General features: G+C 36.6%; 1 protein-coding gene across 1 annotated transcript in view; it reads right to left on the bottom strand.

Annotated features, from left to right (window-relative positions):
- The window catches only part of KCNQ5 (potassium voltage-gated channel subfamily Q member 5), a 668590-nt gene that overhangs the window by 34042 nt on the left and 613972 nt on the right, over positions 1–20576 (bottom strand). Inside the window, exon 11 of the mRNA XM_072642599.1 lies at positions 9205–9313. Within this exon, the coding sequence (XP_072498700.1) occupies positions 9205–9313 (109 nt within the window). The remainder of the gene's footprint in view (positions 1–9204; positions 9314–20576) is intronic.

Raw genomic sequence — 20576 nt, 5'->3', positions numbered from 1 at the left:
TCATTGAAAAAAAGAACTTAAAAAGCAGAACTGGGCAAGTGGAGGCTAATGACTCTATGAGTCTTCATGAAACAATAAAACAAAGTCAAAAGAATGAAAAAATAGAAGAAAATGTGAAATATCTCATTGGAAAAACAACTGACCTGGAAAGCTGATTGAAGAGAGGTAATTTAAGAGTTATTAGACTCTCTGAAAGCCATGACCAAAAAAAGGGGTTAGACATCATATATTTTAAGAAATTATAAAGGAAAACTACTCTGATAGCTTAGATCCAGAAGGTCAAATAGAAATTGAAAGAATCCACCAATTATCTCCTGAAAGAGATGCCAGAATGAAAACTCTCAGGAACTGAGCCTAGGACCTGGTGCTGTTTGGCAGTTTTATCACCCATATGAAGTTCTAGGTCACAGTTCCAGGGTGGAGAGGAGCACTTGTGGTTGGTCATAAGGGAGCAGGGGCCCTGGTCACAGTTCCAGATCAAGGAAAAAAAATTGCAAGCAGCCATAACAAAACCATTCAAATATCATGAAGTCACCATCAGGATCAAGCAAGACTTAGCAGCTTCCATGTTAAAAGAGTAGAGGGTTGGGAATGTGATATTCCAGGAGGCAAAGGAGCTAAGATTACAACCAAGAATAATCGACACAGCCAAACTAAGAATAATCTTTCAGGGAAGAAAAATGTATTTTTAATGAAATAATAGAGGACTTTTAAGCATTCCTGATAAAAAAAAAATACACATAGCTGAATAGAAAATTTGACATTCAGATACAAGACTTGAGAGGCATAAAAAAGTAAACATGAAAGAGAATTCATAAGGGACTTAATAAGGTTAAACTATATAAGAAGATGATACCTGTAATTTCTAAGAACTTTTTCATTATTAGGTCATTTAGAAGGAGTCTATACAGACAGAAGGCATGGGTGTGAGGTGATTATGTTGAAATGATCTAAAAAAAAAAAGGATGAGAAAAAGGGATGCCATAGGAGAAGGGTGAAGGGAGAGGAAGAGTAGGAAAAATAATCTCACATAAAAGAGAGAGAAACACAAGAAAACAGGAGGGAGGAAATTCACAGTAATCATAAACTGTGAATGTGAGTGAGGTGAACTAACCCATAAAGTAGAAGTGGAGAGCAGAATGGATTAGAAATCAGAATCTAACCATCTGTTGTTTACTAAGAAACACAATTCAAGCAGAAAGACACACACAGAGTTAAGGTAAGGGGTTGGAGCAGAATCTATTATGCTTCATCTGAGGTAAAAAATGCAGGGGTAGTGATCGTGATCTGAGACAAAGCAAAAATAGACCAAATTAAAAGAGATGATCAGGGAAACTATATACTGCTAAAAGGTACTACAGACAATGAAGTAATATCAAGCATCTTTTTTCATCAAGTTTCTATTTTTTTTACAGCACGTTTCTCTATATTTTTCCAATATGGAAGTAAAATGAGTAAAATTTATAAAAATAATAGGTACTCCCCAATTGTTAAATGGTTGAAGGATATGAATAGGCAGTTTTTAGAAGAATAAATCAAAGCTGTCTATCATCATATAAAAATGTTCTAAGTCATTATTGATTGGAGAAACACAAAACAACTCAGTGGTACCATCTTACATGGTCAGATTGGCTAGCTTGACAGAAAAGAAAAATGACAAATTCTGGAGAGGATGTGTAAAAATAGTGACACTAATATGCTATTGGTGGAATTACAAACTGGTCCAACCATTTCTGGAATGAAATTTGAAACTATTCCCAAAGGGCTATAAAACTATGCATACTCTTTGATTCAGTCATATCATTGCTAGGTCTATATCCCCAAAAGATCAAGGAGAAGGAAAAGGATCTTTATGTACAAAATATTTACAGCAGCTCTTTTTATGGTGGCAATGAACTGGAAATTGAGGGGGATGACCATCAATTGAGGAATGACATAACAAATAGTCATTTATGATTGTGAGGTAATACTACTATGCTATAAGAAATGATGATGGCAATGATTTTAGAAAATCCTGGGAAGACTTGTATGAATTGATGCAGAATGAAGTGAGCAGAACCAGGAGATCATTGTACAGAGTAACAGCAGTATTTTAATGATGCTCAACTGTGAAAGACAGCTACTTTGATCAACACAATGATCTAAGACAATTCTGAAGAACTCATGATGAAAAATGCTGTCCACCTCCGGAGAGAGAGAGAGAAAGAGAAAGAGCGAGAGAGAGAGCGAAAGCGAGAGCGAGAGCAAGAGAGAGAGAGAGAGAGAGAGAGAGAGAGAGAGAGAGAGAGAGAGAAGAGAGAGAGAGAGAGAGAGAGAGAGAGAGAGAGAGAGAGAGAGAGAGAGAGAGAGAGAGAACTGATGAACTTGGAGTGCAAATTGAAATATAATGTTTTCACTTTATTTTTTTTTTGATATATGGATATAGAAATAAGTTTTGCATGATTTCATGTGTATAATTGAGATAATATTGCTTGCCTTTTCAGTGAGTGAGGGAAGGGCTAGAAGGAGGGAAAGAATTTGGAATTCAAAATAAAAAAGAATATTATAAATAATAAATTTAAAAAGTAGATGTAAGAATCTAGCTGTCTTTGTGTTAGACATTAGATTTGAATTTTTTTTGAAAATTATAGTTATTTTCCCATGAAATATATTCATGTTAGCATAAATTTATTATTGTTGAGCTTATTATTAAATAAATGTATTTAAAAACAATAGATTTAAATTCTGATTATATTAAAATCAATTATTTTTATTATATTGATAGATATAACCCATGTAAGCAAAAGCTCTTTGGTGTCCTCAGTAATTTTTAAGAGTGAAAGGGTCCTTAGGCTAAGAAGTTTGAGAACCTACAGAGAGAACCTTGGATGACTTGAGTTCAGTTTCTGCTTCTAACATATACTGATTGTGAGTCCCTTAACCTCTTAGTGTCCCAGGCAATTTTCTAAGAGCTGCATTATTAGAAGAACTTTCCTCACATAGGAGATCCTTATGCAAATGAAATTATGGGTCCAGTACCACTCTTCCATCCTTCCCCCTCTCCCCATTTCAGTTTCCCTTATAAGAAATCTCATTTCATCCTCAGATTATATTCCTCTTTTTTGAAGTTCAGAAAATAATGCTCTTTAGAATACATATTCAAAACAAGTGACTAAATCGTTAAATAAAATTAATGCTATAAATTATGTCACATATTTCATTTGTAAAATCACGCTGAAAATTTATATTAGTATATTTATATAGAATATCACTTATTAATTATATATAGTTAATTATTAAGTAAAATATGTTGTACCTATAATCTCTGATTAATCTATAAAAACAATCATGGGTAAATGGTGATGGTAGTCAGTTTAATTTATTCTCAATTACAGTGTATATATGATCTTTATCAGTTTGCATTGTCAATTCTCTATTGTAATGAGGCCAGCGGGTAAAATTTAACTACCATTAATGATGTAGTTAAAAACAAACAAATCCTACAAACAGAAATCTGACCATATTCATGGTACAAAAGCCAAGGAAGTTTGAATTGGAGTAGTTACTAAATAAATTCCCTCAAGTCTTAATATGGCATGGATTTGGCCGTTGTGAATTCCTCTGTGATGCCTTGCAAACAAAGTCTTTATTATTTCTCTTAAAGTAGCAGAGAGATGATGAACAAAGCGAAAAATTTATTGTGATTAAACAGGTGATGTACTTCAAAAAACTTCATGATACCAAACAAATTTCTTTTCTTCTCTTTTGGGGCAGTATTTGCATATCATAAGAAAATTAAAACTTGTATTGAGGTCTAAGTGATTTAGTTCCAATACTTTTGTAAAAAAATTAGGAAGGAATAAAAGAGAAAAAAACACAATAATAAAGAGAATGGAAATTCTATTATTTTATGGAAAATTATCAAACTTTTCTAATTTTTATAATTGTGTTTAAATACTGGCTGGTTGTTATAGATTATTTTAACAAGATTAAGTTATACAAATGATCTATTCTGTTGCTTAATGAGATAACACATAAAAGTCATTTGCAAATCTTAATAGTGTTATGTAAATGCTAGCTATTATTATCAATAATAATAATTCAGCAGCATTTAGCAAGTGCTTATTATTTCAAGGCACTATTTTCAATTGCTACATCTTGAGGCAGAGACAGTGACGGAGACAGGGACAAAGAGACAGAGACAGAGAGACACAGAAAGAGAAGACAGAAAAGAGAGAGGGAAAGACACACAGATAGAGATAGAGAAAGAGAAAAGAGGGACACAGAAACACAGAGAAGAGAAAGACAGAGAGAAGGGAAGGTGATAGATTTCAGAGCTTGAGTAACACGCTTAAGAGATAAGTGCTTGGCTCTCTTGATGATTAGAATTAACCTTAAATGGAGGTCAAATCAATTTATTCCCCTCAGCCATAGGCTGAAATCACAGAAGTAAAAAAGAAGTCTGATTGATATTTTGTTTGTTTATAACAGTCATTATATTTGGATATAATCTGCCCCGCCACCATGGAATGGGACTCTTCCTTCTTACTAGGAAAAATCTTTAAAGTATTTGTACATACTTATCATGGCTCTGAAGCCTTTCTTCTCTGGGCTACATATCCCCATTTCTTTCACCTGATTTTCTGTGGCATGGTTTTAAGTCCTTTTAATTTCTTGTTTGCGCTCATCAAGAAATTCTTTAGACTATAAATGTAAAGAAGAAATTAGACTAATTGCTAAAATACGATTTTTCTAACTGAATATTATATTCTAGATGTTGTCCAGAAAGGGCAAAATACAGCAACAAAGAGTCTTACCTCCCTCCTTGCTCCTTCTTGAATTCTGGACACTATATATCTCTTAATACAGTTTTCTTAGCTACCACATCATATTGTTAACTCATGTTTAGTTTGCAGTCCACTAAAAGTTGGTCTTTTCCTAATGAACTTCTAGTTAGCTATACCTATCCCAATTTGTGCAATTGTTTTTTTGAACCCAGTGTTAGACCTTACATTTATCATGATTATGAGGATAATGATATAGAGGAATTTTGAGGTGTCAGGAAAGGGAGCAAGACAGATGGCCTCATTTTCTTCAGTAAAGTCAGAGGTAAAGTAGTCTTCTATGAGAGAAGTTTAGAATGATGGAGCCTTGTGGGGAAGAGGAGAAAATTTGGAACAATGGTGGACACATTATTCTGTCTTCCAACTTTGGGCATTACATTTTCATTGGCTGTCTTCCATTCCTGCAATTCTCTCCCTCCTTATCTCAGCCTCCTGATATTACTGGATTCCTTCAGGTCACAGCAAAAATCCCTCCTTCTGCCAAAAGCCTTTCTCAGTCCTCTTCAATCTTAGTACCATCCCTCTCTTGATTTTCTCCAATTTATCTTGTATGTACTCTATCTTCTTTCTATATAGTTGTTTGCTTGTTGTCTCCCCTCATTGGACTATGAGATCCTTGAGTGCATGGAACATCTTATACTTTTCTTTATATCCACACACTTAGCACAGTGACTGGCATGTAGTAGGTACTTAATAATAAATGCTGGTTAACTGAACTTGACTGGACATGATAGAGAATCAATCAAGCAAGCATAAAAGAGTACCATGCTCAGATGAAAATGGATAATGGGAATTTATAGTGGAGCTGGCCAAGCACATTTGTGTAACTTTCACCAGCAACATCCTGGAGAACAGGAGCAGATAAGGCGAATGTTGGAGTTGATGAGGAATGAGGAATGGCAGGTAGCCAAGCGATAAAAGAAAGACAAGGAGAGCTAGGAGAAGAGATTGTCAAGAGTGAAGGATGGTACAGAGGTGAACTATTTAACTAGAGGGTCAAGAAAGAAGGGAGGAAAATGAGTCCAGAATTAGGATAAATAGTGGAATAGAAAAGCAGGGGGGGGGTGGTGGAGGTATTAGATGCCAAAGTTATGGCAAAGGATAGATTAGAAGGAGGGAAGAAGTGAGAGAAATGAAAGGATGGCAGATTATGAACAGAGGAATTTCAGCATTCCATAAAAATGCCCAATCACATGATAATAATGAACATTAATTACCACAGAAAGTACACAATGATTAAAACCTTCAAGTAGCAAATTCAATGCATTTATTTTTTTGTACTATCAGCTCTGAAAATAATGGTTATTTTCAGGAAATAATATGTAATGACCAAGTTACAAAATGTATTTCTAACCACTGATTAAAAAAAAAGAAGTTTTAAAAAGTTAAGCACCAATAAAATAGGAAAAAAACACAAAGGCAAAGTCACACTAATCATAAAAAGTCATATTAATCTCCAGGGAAGAATACTCCTCAATAAGATGTATAGACTTGAACCTCCAAATGCCTTTTTAGGTATAGGTAAATAACATGATCCTTTAATCATGTACCTATATCTAGAAAAATAACCACAAATCTTTCATCCACTAATCAGGCCATCCCCAGCATACCATGATCAAATTATAGGGTTTTAGCATCAAAAGGCACTAAAAGAGACAAATGGGACCAAAGTACAAAGTTAAGAGTTGTTCTTGCTGATGTTGGCTGAGGAAAACTGATGTTGAGAGGGGGAAGAAAACATTTCTGCAAGATGTAGAAACTAGAAAACTTCAGAAGTCCATGAAAAAATAAGAAATAAAATCTAGTTAAGGATGTAAAAAGCCAGAGATGAATCTTCAAAGCAATGAAGCCTTGGAAAGTACTGAATAAAAATGATACTAGCTCATGTTTCTATATGGTTTATAAAGCACTTTCCTCACAGTAACCATATGAAGTAGGCAGTTAATCTTATTGACCCAATTTTATAGCCAAGGAAAAAGAAGTTAAATGACTTGCCAACGATCATATAACTTTTAGATATAAGAGGCAGGATTCACATTCAGGTCTTTTGACTCAGTCTTTTTCCAATATGTAATGCTATCTTTAAGGAGACAGTGATACAAATGCTAATACAGAGCTGCCTTTGTCTCTCTTGACGAGTACATTAGACCATAAATGGAGGCCAATTTGTTTTCCTTAGTTATGGGTTGAAACCACAGAAGTAAAAAGCAAAAATTTTTTAAAAAAAGGTCTTGAGATATGAAAGGTAAATGGGCTAAAAGCCTACACATTGGTTAACAAAGATTTTATTACTTTTTGTGGGTCCCACTAGCTTTTATTCCTCATCTCTAATTTATAGATATTGTGATGTTTAACAAGTTCGAGAGACAGTTTCTGGGTAATTTGATCATTTTATCAATAAGCCTTGCATTCTATTAATAAAAGAGATCAGTGGCCCTCTTGAATGCCAAAGACCCCTCATGGTGGTGGGCTTACCTCATGTTCTTGGAAAAGCAAGTGTTCCTGAGGGTGGCAATCAGCTGTGATTGGTTGAAAATTAATGAAAGATGAATATATATAATACATATTATTATATATTATATATGTGATATATAATGAATATAATGAAATATTATAATAAGAGATGGGCTATATTACAATAAAGGTCTTGAAGTGTGTTGACACTGAGCACCCAAATCTTGGTCAAAGAGAAATCATTTTCTGTATTACCTCTCTGATAAAAGGAAGAAACCATATTTTCGTAGAGCTGTCTGAGTAAGCACAATGAGCAGGAATCCACTCATTTGCTGAAGCTGAGAGTTTCTTTTAAATGTCTTTTATTAGATCTTAGCCTGGGTAAGATTTCCTATACTGGTTGATGTAGGGGGTAGGAATGAGGGAGTAGGAAAGGAGAAAAACCTTAGTCTTAATTCAATAATTAATTGTTAATATAAGAAAGAACTAACCATTTCTCTCAACACCTTGCTGGCTATCAACATGGAAAAAATCTTTCAAGGTGACTTTGAAAGCTTCCTCTCCTCTCCTTTCCTCCCCTCTCCTCCCCTCCCTGTCCTTTCCTCTCCTTTCCTGTCCTTTCCTATCTTCTTCTCTCCTGACTTGAGGAACTGTTTGACTGGATCTTCACATTTACAGAGCATAGAACACACCCAATACCTCCAGGTCTCCTGTATTGCCAGTTACTTGAGCTTTTTTTTTTTTCGTTAACTACTGCTTAATCATGAGAAAGATACATGATAGGGATTATTTTATTTATCTTTTGGCCTAATATTGCTGATACACTTTAAAGCTTTCTAGACTCATTAATATTTTTATTATCCTAAAATATACCTTGCTTCTTCTAATATTTACCAAAATCACTACATGTACTTTGAATCCCAGAAACTTAAGACTAAAGGTATGCAGTGAAGAGTGTCTGGGCCAAGAGACTTGCAGGGACTTGAATGGAGAAGAATGACAGATATCCAGCTGAAATTAGGCGGAAATATATCCATCATTGGAATGTTTATAAATACCTGTTGGGTTACTTCTTAAATTTTCTGCTGGCTCTTTTACTTTGTACAGACTGAGTCTAAAAGGGAGTATTTTTTTTTTACACTAGAAACATCAATCAATAAATCATTAAGTCAATCAGTAAGAATTTATTAAATGCCTAACTTATGCCAGGCAGTGTGCTAGACTCCCTTCAAATGGAACAAATTCCTATGAAAATTTTAAGCAAAGTAAATACAGACAACAGACTGAGAACCTGATGTTTCTTTGGCCTCCACTTTCTGAGTCCTTTGGGGACATAAACTTATTCCTTTGAATGTCTCCTTTAACTCCTCATTCATTAAAGACAAGATAAAAGCTAAAGACAGCCTTTGAGTATAAGATTTCACTCATGCAAGACCTATTATAACTATATAATCATTTTGTACATATCTTATGTTCAACCCATTCTAAGCCATCCTATGGAGAGATGAAGAGATTTAAAAAAATAGAGTGCCAGTTCACAAGAAGGACTTCAAAAAGGCGATCGAATGGCATTTAAGTTAAATGTCTTTAACACAGCAAATTACAATCAAGCCAGCTATCTTATGGCTTTTCTCCAACTTTGCCGGACTTTTCAGAGCCATCCAATACTGATAAAACCCTTGGTACTGAATCCAATGTATTATCCCTATTATCAAATGAAATAATACACAAAGCACTCTGCAAACCTTAAAATGCCACATAAATGTCAATTGTTATTATTACCAGGAGAAAATTTTCAGCCTTTGACAGGCATGTTGACTAATAGAAACCTGAGACAGAAATGATTACAAGAGGTTTACCTGTAAAGACAGGAACACAGCAATTCAAGCAATCAGCTCTGGGTCTCTGTCACATCTTTCTCACCTACCTGATTGCCCTAATGACAGTTTTCAGTGGTGGGGTGAGATCTTCTACTGAAACATCACATTGACATCCTTTCTCATCATATACATCATCTGTTCCAAGAGCAGTGTCAGCTGCAAGATAAAATTATGAGCTGAGTGACAAATCCTTAAAACAGAAGCAATGATATAGAACGCAACCTGGTGTCTGTCTTTAACTGAAATATCACCACTGCATAAGCCAAAAACATAAACCATCTAACCCAAGAAGGGCAGGTGGTCTGATCTTAGCCAATCTCTGGTGCCCTTTTAGTGGGTGGCTTCCATGTCTAGGACATTCTCTTTCTTGTCTTCTATTTCTTAGAATCCTTCCAAACTCAGCTCAGGCACCACTAGGTTTGTTGTTCAATTGTGTCTGACTCTTCATGACCCCACCTGGGGTTTTCTTGGTAAAGATACTGGAGTAGCTTTCTATTTCCTTCTCTGGCTCATTTTACAGATGAGGAAACTCAGGCAATAGGGTTAAGTGACTTGCCCAGGGTCACATAGCTAGGAAGTGTCTGAGGTCAGATTTGAACTCAGGAAGTTGTCTTTCTGATTCCAAGCCCAGCACCCTATCCTCTGTGCCACATATCTCTACCACTGTCTGTCTGAAGCCTTTTATATGCCAGTGTCTCTCCCCACAACTCTCCCAAATTATTTTCTATTTGTTTCCTTCATATTTTGCCAGTCTTAATATATGTTCATGTTGTCTTCCCCAATAGATTTCATAAGTGTTGATTCATTGATTAAAAATAAATTGGTCTCTTTGTGCTGTCATTTCTCTTCCCATATTACTTCACAGTAGGGTCACAAAGTTCAACACAGTATTAGATGTTTCTGTGTTGCAATAGCCTACTGGTTGTCTCCACGACAATCCAGCCTCCATCCAGCTATCAGATTAATCTTCCTTAATCACAGGTCTGACCATATCACCTTTTTTATTCAATAAACTCTGGTGGTTCCTTGTTCCCATCAAGATAAAATATAAAATCCTTTGTTTGGTTTTTACAGTTCTTTGTAACTTGGCCCTTTCCTACTTTTCCAGTTTTCTTGTACCTTCATCTCCTCAAATATTCTGTGATATACTGACACACATTCCTTGCTTGCTGTGAACTCAACATTCTATTTCTAGACTCTGATCATTTTCACTGTCTCTTCCCATCTGGAATTCTCTCCCTCCTCACCTCTGGTTTCTGGCTTTTCTGGTTTTCTTTAAGACTTACCTTTTTTAAGAAGCCCTTCTCAGTCCCTCTTAATCTGAGTGCCTTCTCTCTTAGATTATCTCCAGTTTACTATATATTATTATATGTATACATACATATATGTATGTACACATATATCTTTGATTTATCATATATCATAAATGATATATCAATTATCTCCAATTATATATACATAGATACATATCTTTGATTTATCATTTACATGATATATCAATTTATCATCTATCTAACTTGTTTGAAGGCAGCTAGGTGGTACAATAGATAAGAGTACTAGGCTTGGAGTCAGGAAGACCTGAGTTCAAATGTAACCTCAGACACTTACTAAGCTGTATGACCTTGGGCAGGTCACTTAAGCCTTTTTTCCTCAGTTTCCTCATCTGTAAAATGAGCTGGAGAAGGAAATGGCAAACCACTCCAGTATCTTTGCCAGGAAAACTCCAGATGGGGTCACAACTGAATGAACCTACTGAATGAATATCTTGTTCATACATTTTCTTGTTTTCCTTGTTAGACTGTGAGCTCCTTGGGATCAAAGTCTATTTTTTTTGGTCTTTCTTTGTATCCTTAACACTTAGCATAATGTCTGGCATATACTAAGCACTTAATAAATGCCAATTGACTATTGCTTTCATGTGTATAGATGATCCAAATGATATCTGCTTCTTTTCATTTGGGTGCCTATTTTCAGTTGACTTTTCTGTAATAATGATGACTCTATATTACCTACCTGACACAGTGATGAGGGCAGTGTCACATAAATAGTAGAATCAATTGATGCGAGTATTATTGTGTACCTAAAGTGTTCACAAATAAGTAAATGGAAGGTGGGTTGAGGAGGTGCAAGAATATTTATAATCAAGGGTGAGGCAGAATCAGGGAAGACCTCCCAGAAGATGTGACACTACATGAGCTAGACTTTGGAAGAATGACAAGGATTCTGAGAAGTAGAGATGAAGGAAGGCATTTCAACTTTGGGGGATGACTTGTGAAAGGTGGGAGATGAATGTTAAGTTGGGGGAATTGTTCTTTTGTCTACAATGAAGGGTGTGTCAAAGAGAACAATACAAAATAGACAATAAAGCCAGAGCTCTGTCCCTTTTCCACCCTAGCTCTAGTTGCTCCAAGTAATGTGTCCTACTCACTAGGCCAGGTAGAGGCCTGTTTGTAACCACTCAAGACTGATGACAAGGTTAATAGAAAGAGTCAAACATTTTCACATTCAAACATGTACCTATGGGAGTCCTAAAGGACAATGCTGACACAGCTTAGGACTCTTCTCTTGAAGTACATGCCAACAGGCTTAACTCTGTGAAGTAGTTAGGGCACGTATTAATTTCTCCCATTTTACAAATGTGGAAACTGAAGTCCAATGATTCTAAATAACTTTCTCAAGCTTTTTTGTTGTTTACACCTTTCCAGTCACATCTGACTCCTTTGGAGTTTTCTTGGCAAAGATACTGGAGTGGTTGGCCATTTTCTTCTCCAGCGCATTTACAGATGAGGAAGTGATTCAAACAGAGTTAAGTGACTTGCCCAGAATCACATAGCTAGGAAGTGTCTGAGACCAGATTTGAACTTATGAAGAAGAATCTTTCTGCGTCTAGGCTCTGTACTCTATCTGCTGTGCCACCTAACTATCAGTGGCAGACCTATGTCTTGAACCCACGTCCACTGCACTATAGTATGGAAAACTGGAAAATTCTTAAAGGAGAGAGAGAGAGAGAGAGAGAGAGAGAGAGAGAGAGAGAGAGAGAGAGAGAGAGAGAGAGAGAGAGAGAGAGACCTGAAGAAGGTAAAAATCTAGGAGTGCTGATAAACTGTACATTGTACATAATTGTAACATAGTATGGTGGATAGACCTGAGTTAATGTCCTGACTCAGACACTTACTAGTTTTATGACCCTGGTCAAGTATCTCTTTTCCTCATTTTAAAAATGGTGATAATAATATCTATTATTAACTTAAAAGGTTATGAGGTTCAAAGGCGTTAATGCACATAAGGTGCTTTCTAAACTTTAAAGTGAATTATAAATGTCCATTGTTAGTCTTATTTTCACAGTCTCCAGAGGAGAAAACCTACAGGGGGGCCATTAGTGAGTTTGGGGAGATGCCTAAGCATTAGACCATGACATTTTCTTCTGAGTAGATAACATGAAACATTCTAAATACAGCATTTGAGTACTATGTATAATAAGAATTTCCCTTAAAAACTGTCAAACATACATTCATGCCCACATTTTATCAGCTGTAGTACTGTAGGAAAGCAAGATGTTTCTATATCTTTTCCCCTTTATTTTGTTATGTTTTGCATTAGTTGGGTAGACTCTAAGCAGGCTCTATAATATAACCACATGATATACAACATTTCAAAATGAATTTTCATTACTATTCACTATCACAGTTACTTTAAGATATAGGTATTAACCTAGTTTCTAAATGTGAAGAAAATGCGACACATCTCTTGTATCCAGCTTCTCTTTAATTTAGAGGCAGTTTAGGTAGCACGAGGGATAGAATGCTGGGCCTGGTGAAGTCAGGATGATGTAAGCTGCGTACTAGCTGTGTGACCCTGGTAAATCACTTAACCTCTGTTTGTCTCAGTTTGCTCATCCATAAAATGGGGATAAAAATAAGCACCCACCTTGCAGAGCTGTTGTGAAGATCAAACGAAATAATAATTGTGACATGCTTAGCACAGTATCTGGCACACAGTAATATCATATATATGTTAGTTGTTACTATTCTATGACTTATTAATTTTTGCTTTCAGAGGCAGTCATGGTTAAATAATTTGGTCAGGGCTGTGGAACTAGTGAGTATCTAAAGCCAGATTTGAACTCAGGTCCTGCTGACTCCAGGGCCAATATTTTATCCGCTGTACCACCTAGCTGCCTCTACATGACTTTTCATATAGGCTATTCCAATCTCCTAGCCAGTGTGCCCTCTTCCAGACTTTCTACCTTCCAATCCATCCTAGCTAGACTCATCTATTTGGAAGGCACAGCTCTGACCCTGTCATTCTGTTTTAAATCTTCGGTGGTTCCTCATGGCTTACCAAAAAAAAAAAAAAAAAAAGACCCAGACCTTAGTTTGACATTCAAGGTCCTTCACAATCTAATTTCAACCTTCAATTCATCTTTTTCTGGCAAACATGATTGTTTATTCTTTACATACTTTGTACTCCAGTCAGAACCGGGCTTTTTGCTTCCTTCCCCCAAATCTGATGTTTTTGTCACTCCCTCCTTTGTTTATATATTTTTTTTCCAATGCCTAGGATCATTCCCTCTTCAACCTGCCTTTGTACCTAGTCCTACCCCAATTTTCACCTTGCAAGGTCCAGGTGAAATGATATTGATATCTGAGCTGGTAATGATATCATAGCATTTATCATAGCACTCCCTTATCTGATATCATATTCTAACTTGTATCGTATTTACTCATGTGCATGTCACCTTCTCTATTGGCAGAGACCTACCTTCTTTATCTTGTACTTCGCCTAGTTCATTGTTGATGTTGTTTAGTTGTTTCAGTGATGTCCAGCTCTTCAAGACCCCATTTGGAGTTTTCTTGGCAAAGATACTGCAGTGGTTTGCTATTTCCTTCTCCAGCTCATTTTACAGATGAGAACACTGAGGCAAATAGGGTTAAGTGACTTGCCCAAGGTCACACAGAAAAGAAGTTTCTGAGACTGGATTTGAACTCACGTCTTCCTGATTCCTAGCCTGGCACTCTGTTCACTGCACTTCCTAGCCACCCGGTTCCTAGCAAAGTGTATTGTACAGTTGATGCCTAATAAATATATATTGAATAAATGAATGAACCAATGGAAAAGTGAAGTAGATTGTTACAATATACAATGATGGTGATGATGATAATAATGAACTTTTATATAGCACTTCTCTTCAACACCACCCTTTGAGGTAGATAGTACAAATATTATTGTCCTTATTTTAAAGATAAGGAAAATGAGGTTCTGAGAGGATAGGTGATTTGTTCATGACCATATAACTAGAAAACATCTGAGGTAGAATTTAAATACAGATAATTAGACCCTAGGTCCAGTAGGCTATACTTGCTATATCATATGGTCTCTTTATTATAGATTTTCACTTTATCTACTAGCAATACCAGTGTTCTTTATTTTAAGAAAAAAAGAGGAGAGGAAAGAAAAAAATTTAAAAAATTCATCAGTATTTCAAAATGCCTAATGTTATATGCATTATTCTATCTCTGGTCCCCCAACTCTTCAAGGAAGTTGAGGGAGATGCATTCTTATATCTCTTTTTTTGGGGGTAAATTTGAACATTATAATTCCTCAGCATTTAGTTTCTATTTTTTTGTTGTTGATATTTCCATTTCCATTTTTCTAATCATTATATACATATGCACATACATATGTAAACACACATTTTTTTTATTTCATTCTATACTAGTTCATGTAAGTCTTTATATATTTCTCTCTACTTAAATTTATTTCCTAGATCTGAGTAACATTCCATTACATTTATGTTTCACAATTTATTTAGCCATTGTCCAGTTGATGGGCATCTACTTTGTTTCCAGTGTTTACTACCATAAAAATACTGCTATAAATATTTTGGAGGATATGGAGACTTTCTTTTTGTCATTGGCTTCCTTGGGGTATATACTTACTGGTGGAAACTTTGAGTCTAAGGATAGGAGTAGTCTAATCATTCTCTTAGAATAATTCCAAATTGCTTTCCAGAATGGTTGGCCCAGTTCACAGCTACATTAACAATACACCACTACCAAATGCAGGCCCTCATCACTTCAATCCTGGACAGAGCAATCATCTCCTAGCTGATCTCTAAATTTCAAATCTCTCCTCACTCCAGTCCATCTTCCATTCAGCTATCAAATTGATCTTCCTTAAGCCCAGGATCAATCAGATCACCTTTCTATGCCACTTTCTATACTTTCTAAACTATTGTAGGCATAGTGGTTCCCTTTGCCTATCAGGATAAAGTATAAAAATCCTTGGTTTGACTTTAAAGCCCCTTCATAATTTGGCCCCTTTCTACCTTTCCAAATTTCTTATAACTTACTTCTGTCACATATCCTGTGATCTAGTAACGTAGGCCTTTTTACTATTCCTCACATAAGACATTCCATCTCCCAACTCTGGGCTATTTTGTTGGCTGTCCACCATGCCTGGAATTGTCTCCTTCTTCACTTCTGTCTCCTGGCTTTCCTCAAGTCTCAGCTAAAGTCATACCTTCCACAAGAAACCTTTCCCAGTCCTTATTCTTCATGCCTTCTCTCTGAGATTATCCCCACTTTATCCTACATATGTCTTATTTGTATGTAGTTGTTTGCATGTTATCTCTTTCATTAGACTGTGACCTCTTTGAGAGTGGGGACTTTTTTCTTTGACCTTTCAATACATCCTCTGCACTTAGCACATAGCAGGTCCTTAACAAATGCCTATTGGCTGACTGCATCAATGTGTCCATCTTTCTGCAGTCCTAATATCCATTATTACCATCTTTTGTCATCTTTGTCAATTGGTTGAGTGTGAGGTGAAACCTCTGGGTTGTTTTGATTTGCATTTTTATTATTAGTAATTTGGAGCACTTTTCCATATGGCTGTTGATAGTTTGAGATTCTTTCAAGGACTTGTAAGGTTAATGGGATATAAGATTTTCCCCACCCACCTCACATGGAGACCTGGGGCAGAGTCAATTAGACTCTGGGCCACAGGGATTCCCACCTCTTTCCAATGAAGTGCTAATTTCCCAGCTTCTCAGCACTAAGCCAATCAGTGCAGTCTTTGATTGGAAACAGTATATATTGTATTGCTTGGAGGGAAAGGTGTGGGGGGATAGAGAAGCCAGCAGAGAGAGAAACGGGTGGAGGGAAGAACTAGCCTAGGGAAACTTACTCTGGGAGGCTTGATGGAGAGAAATGTCTCCACTGCCTGGATTGGTGATGAGTACCTTACTAAATCTTGCCCTCTGGTATCCTAATATCAAGCATATTTGGAACATCAAGCAATGTTCCAAATAAATATTTTGATTTTGTCTTGGAGGAGGAGAATTTATTATATTTTGTGAATAAATCCTGGGAATATGTATGCATATTCATAATAGCTGCTATGGGCATCCCATTGGTGTTACAGGACTTTTTGTTCATATTATTTTGCCTCCTATCTATTGGGTCATGACATGTATAGAAAATTTTAAATTCCAGGCTCTTCTCTTGTGTCCTTCAATATGTTTCTATCTGCCACCTATTTCACTGCTGCCAGGCATTACATGCTCAGGGAATGCAACTAATATTAATGTGATTGAGACATGATTTGGAAAGGCAATCTATATTGCCAATAGGGCAAATCCTTCAAAGTCACTTTTCTGTTCATTACAACGGAGTTGTTCACCATGACCACTGTCTCCGCCAAACATTGATTGAGTACTTCAATAAATGTAGGTGGTACACAGAGGTATAAGACACACTTTCTTGTGTTCAACAAGGCAATAGACTAGTTGAGACCATAAAAAAAAAAAGCCCATTAAAAAATCCTGAGACTTGGCCTTAAATTGAAGGGAAATAAAGCTTATGTTCATTTCTTATCCTGTCAAGTTGGGGTTTTGCTTTCAAATATTCTTTTATTTGGAACTGTAGATATAATTCAGGAATCAAATTGTGCCCTGCCCATAGCATACTGGGAAAAGAATTGTTTGGATCTTGGGAATTGTCAAGGGAGTTGAAAAACTGGGATTCTGCATCTTTTGTTGCTTCCAAAGTCCATAATTTTGCTTTCACTGCAAATTCTTTCCACTGGAATTCAAAACTGTGATTAAAAGCATGTTGGGCAGATCCAAATTATCCCCTTCCTGTCTAACAATTCCATCCTAATCTCAGTCAGTTGGTCAGTCAATAAGCATTTACTGAATAGTTTCAATGAGTGCTTAAGCACTTTGAGGATACAAAGAAAGATGAAAGACCTGTCCCTGCTCTCTAGGAACTCACAGTCTAATGGGAGAGACAATATGTAAACAGCCATGTATGATGTATAATAATGTATAAACAGCCATGTATAATCTAGGTATCTAAGGGGAAAATTGGAGATAATCAACAAAGGAAGCATTAGCATTAAGAAGGATGGAAAGAGGGTGGGATTTTATCTGGAACTTTGTTGTTGTTTATTTGTTATTAAGATTTTTTTTGGGGGGGGAGGAGTCAGAATGTATTTTATCCTCTTCCTACATAGATTACTTTTTTCTTTTACCAGGATAGGTACTATATCTGTGATTTCATCAGTATAGGAAACTCACAGGTAAGGAAACTCCCTCTACCTTATCTACAATTTATAGTCTTAGAGAGTTACCTAGAGCACTGACGGGTTAATTAATCTGCCCAGGACCACACAGCCAGTATGAATCAAAAGTAGAACTTGAACCTGGGCCTTTCTAACTGTGCCTGGCCTCTATCCATCACTTAAGCCATGCTGCTTCTCTTTAGTCCAAGATCTCTAAATTTCTCTTTTTAGTCCAAAGGAAATCTCTCAAATCCTTTAATTAATTTGTCCCTTTGAATTCATCAATGCTCCAAGAAAACAGGACTTCTTTCTTGCCAATAGAACCTTCCCAGAAAGCTCACTTGAGACAACGTGGTACCCTTACAAAGCAGCAGCAGCTGGTCCTGACTTATAAAAAAATCTTCAGTCTCTTTAGAATTACAAGAACTGGTGGCAGTTCTCTACCATATTATCCCAAGGAGACATAAAAAAAAAAAACCCAAACAGTTTTAGGGTAACCAGTGTCCTGTATTTCAGTTTTGTCTTCTTTACCCTTTGGTATTTCCTTTGACCCACATACTTCATGCTTGGATGACTGCTTCTTTTTTTAAAGTAGTTACTTATCTTGTTACACATGAAAAATTCACATCTCTTCTGATCTTGACACAGGATCAGGAGTCTGCCAAACATTTTAATTCCAGGAACTTAAACGACACATGAAATAATTCTACCCTATCACATTGCAGGAGAGTACCTTGATGTGACCATTACTTATGGTGTTGAAAACTAATTCCTAACATCATGTCATGAACTACAATTCATTTTCCAAGAGCTCTTTACTTCTTCTGCTGGTTGGGTTTCTTATACCTTCCCTCACTGCTGTCATTTCCTGACTCTTGTTAAATATCATCCTAAATATAGACATCATATTAAATTCTTACCGAAGGTATCTCCAACTGGGCTACTAGAATTTAAAGTAGCTCTTTGAACTCTGATGCATGAGCACTGTTTCTGGATGTGGTTTTAAAGCTAATTTCTCTGATATGTGACAAATGATGCATAGTTACCAAGGGTCTTGCTAGATGCCTCAAGGCACTCATGAGGGGCTTTGGAAAATACTTCAGGAAATTTCATTCACTGTCCTTCTGGGTTTTTGTTGACTGAAGTAGGTTTCCTAACTGTTGTTGGTTGTCCTTTGTTTTGGAAGTAAACTAATGACATCATGGGTGATGTCTTGATTTGCTCATGAATCAGATTTAAGTGAGACAGAATTGTGTAAAGTTGTCAGCCACACTCTCTTTCTGAGTCATTGAAGTCTAGTGGGAGGACAAAAGTCAAGATGATTGGCAGTGGCCCAGAAAGACCTTGCCATAGCATTCCCCAGTGACGGCTTCAGCTACCCTCATGGCCATTTTAACAAATTGTTCTCATCTACCCATTCTACTGGGAAAGTCTTCATATGCTTGGAGTAGACATCGTTTTAACTCACTGACAGGTTTGAGGCCAGCTAGGTACCTTCATCCTAGTTTAATTGCTGAGATGGTTTACCAGGGTGTGGCTGCTGTGCATGTTACACCTTCTTGGAGCCACAGATGAGAGACAGGTGAATCAGGTGGACACCAAAGGTGGATAAGCAGCCCTGAAAAGGACTCAACGAGCTCTCTTACCAGAGATGCTAGTCCTCTCTGAATACCCCCCACACCCTGGATTTTTTAACTAGTCTTTCAACTGTGAACAAAAGTTGAATATCTCTTGGTTAGCACGCAAGACAACTTTTTGATGACAGTGAAAAACATCCCTGGCAGACAAGATAATAAAAGACAGCAAGTGTTACAGAATGAGGAGCTGTTATAAAGGGATCACTGTAAAGAAACTGCCAATCTCTCCCTTTCAATTGGTTTCTTCAATGTCAACTATTTCTATAATTATGTTTTTTAAAAAGAAAAATTAATCAATACTCAGCTGGTCAACAAGAATTGATTAGGTGCTAATGTGCCAGGGATTGTATAAATACTGGAAATACAAAGAAAGGCAAAAGCAGTCTTTGTCTTCAAGGAATGAATTCAAATCTAGCTACAGCGGCTGGCTGTGTCACTCTGAGTAAGTCACTTAACCTTCCTCAGCTATGAAATGGGGATAATAATAGCACCTACCTTTCAGGGTTGTCTTGTTATCAAATGAGATAATATTTGTAAAGCTCTTAGCACAGTGCCTGGCACATAGTGGGCACTTACTAAATGTTTGTTTTCTTCCTTCTTTCTAATGGGGGAGACATGTAGAGAACTAGGTCTGTACGAGGTATATATATATATGGGAGGTTATGTCAAAGAAGAAAGAGTTGAGGACAGGGAAAGGACTCTTACAGAAAGTACAATTTAAGCTGAGTTTTGAAGGAAGCTATGGAATCTAAGAGACAAAGGTGAGGAGAGAATTCTAGTAATGAGGGACAAGCAACCAAAGAAGAAGACGGGAGATGCAATGTCATGAGTGAGAAATGCAGGTAAATTGGACTGTAGGGTATGTGGAGGGGAGTAAAGTCTAAGATTGGAAGGGAAGAGCCCAGGGTAGATTGCAGTGAGTCCGGTGATGAAGAACTATGAGAAAGGGAAAAGGTAGCTAGGTAGTGCTGTGGAGAGAGCACTGGACTAAGTCAGGAAGACTCATTTATGAGTTCAAATCTGGCCTGACACTTACTAGTGGTGTCTCCCTGGACAAGTCATTTAACCCTGTTTGCCTCAGTTACCTCATCTGTAAAATAAGCTAGAGAAGAAAATGGCAAACCACTCCAATATTTCTGCTAAGAAAACTCCAAAATGGGTCATGAAGAGTTGGATATAAGTGTAATGACTGAACAACATTAGAAAAGGAAGAGGCC

The sequence above is a fragment of the Notamacropus eugenii genome, chromosome 2 (genome assembly GCF_028372415.1).
Source record: "Notamacropus eugenii isolate mMacEug1 chromosome 2, mMacEug1.pri_v2, whole genome shotgun sequence".
NCBI classification, from domain to species: domain Eukaryota; kingdom Metazoa; phylum Chordata; class Mammalia; order Diprotodontia; family Macropodidae; genus Notamacropus; species Notamacropus eugenii.
The sequence above is the reverse complement of the archived record's forward strand: the minus strand, read 5'-3'. Positions and strand labels throughout refer to the sequence as shown.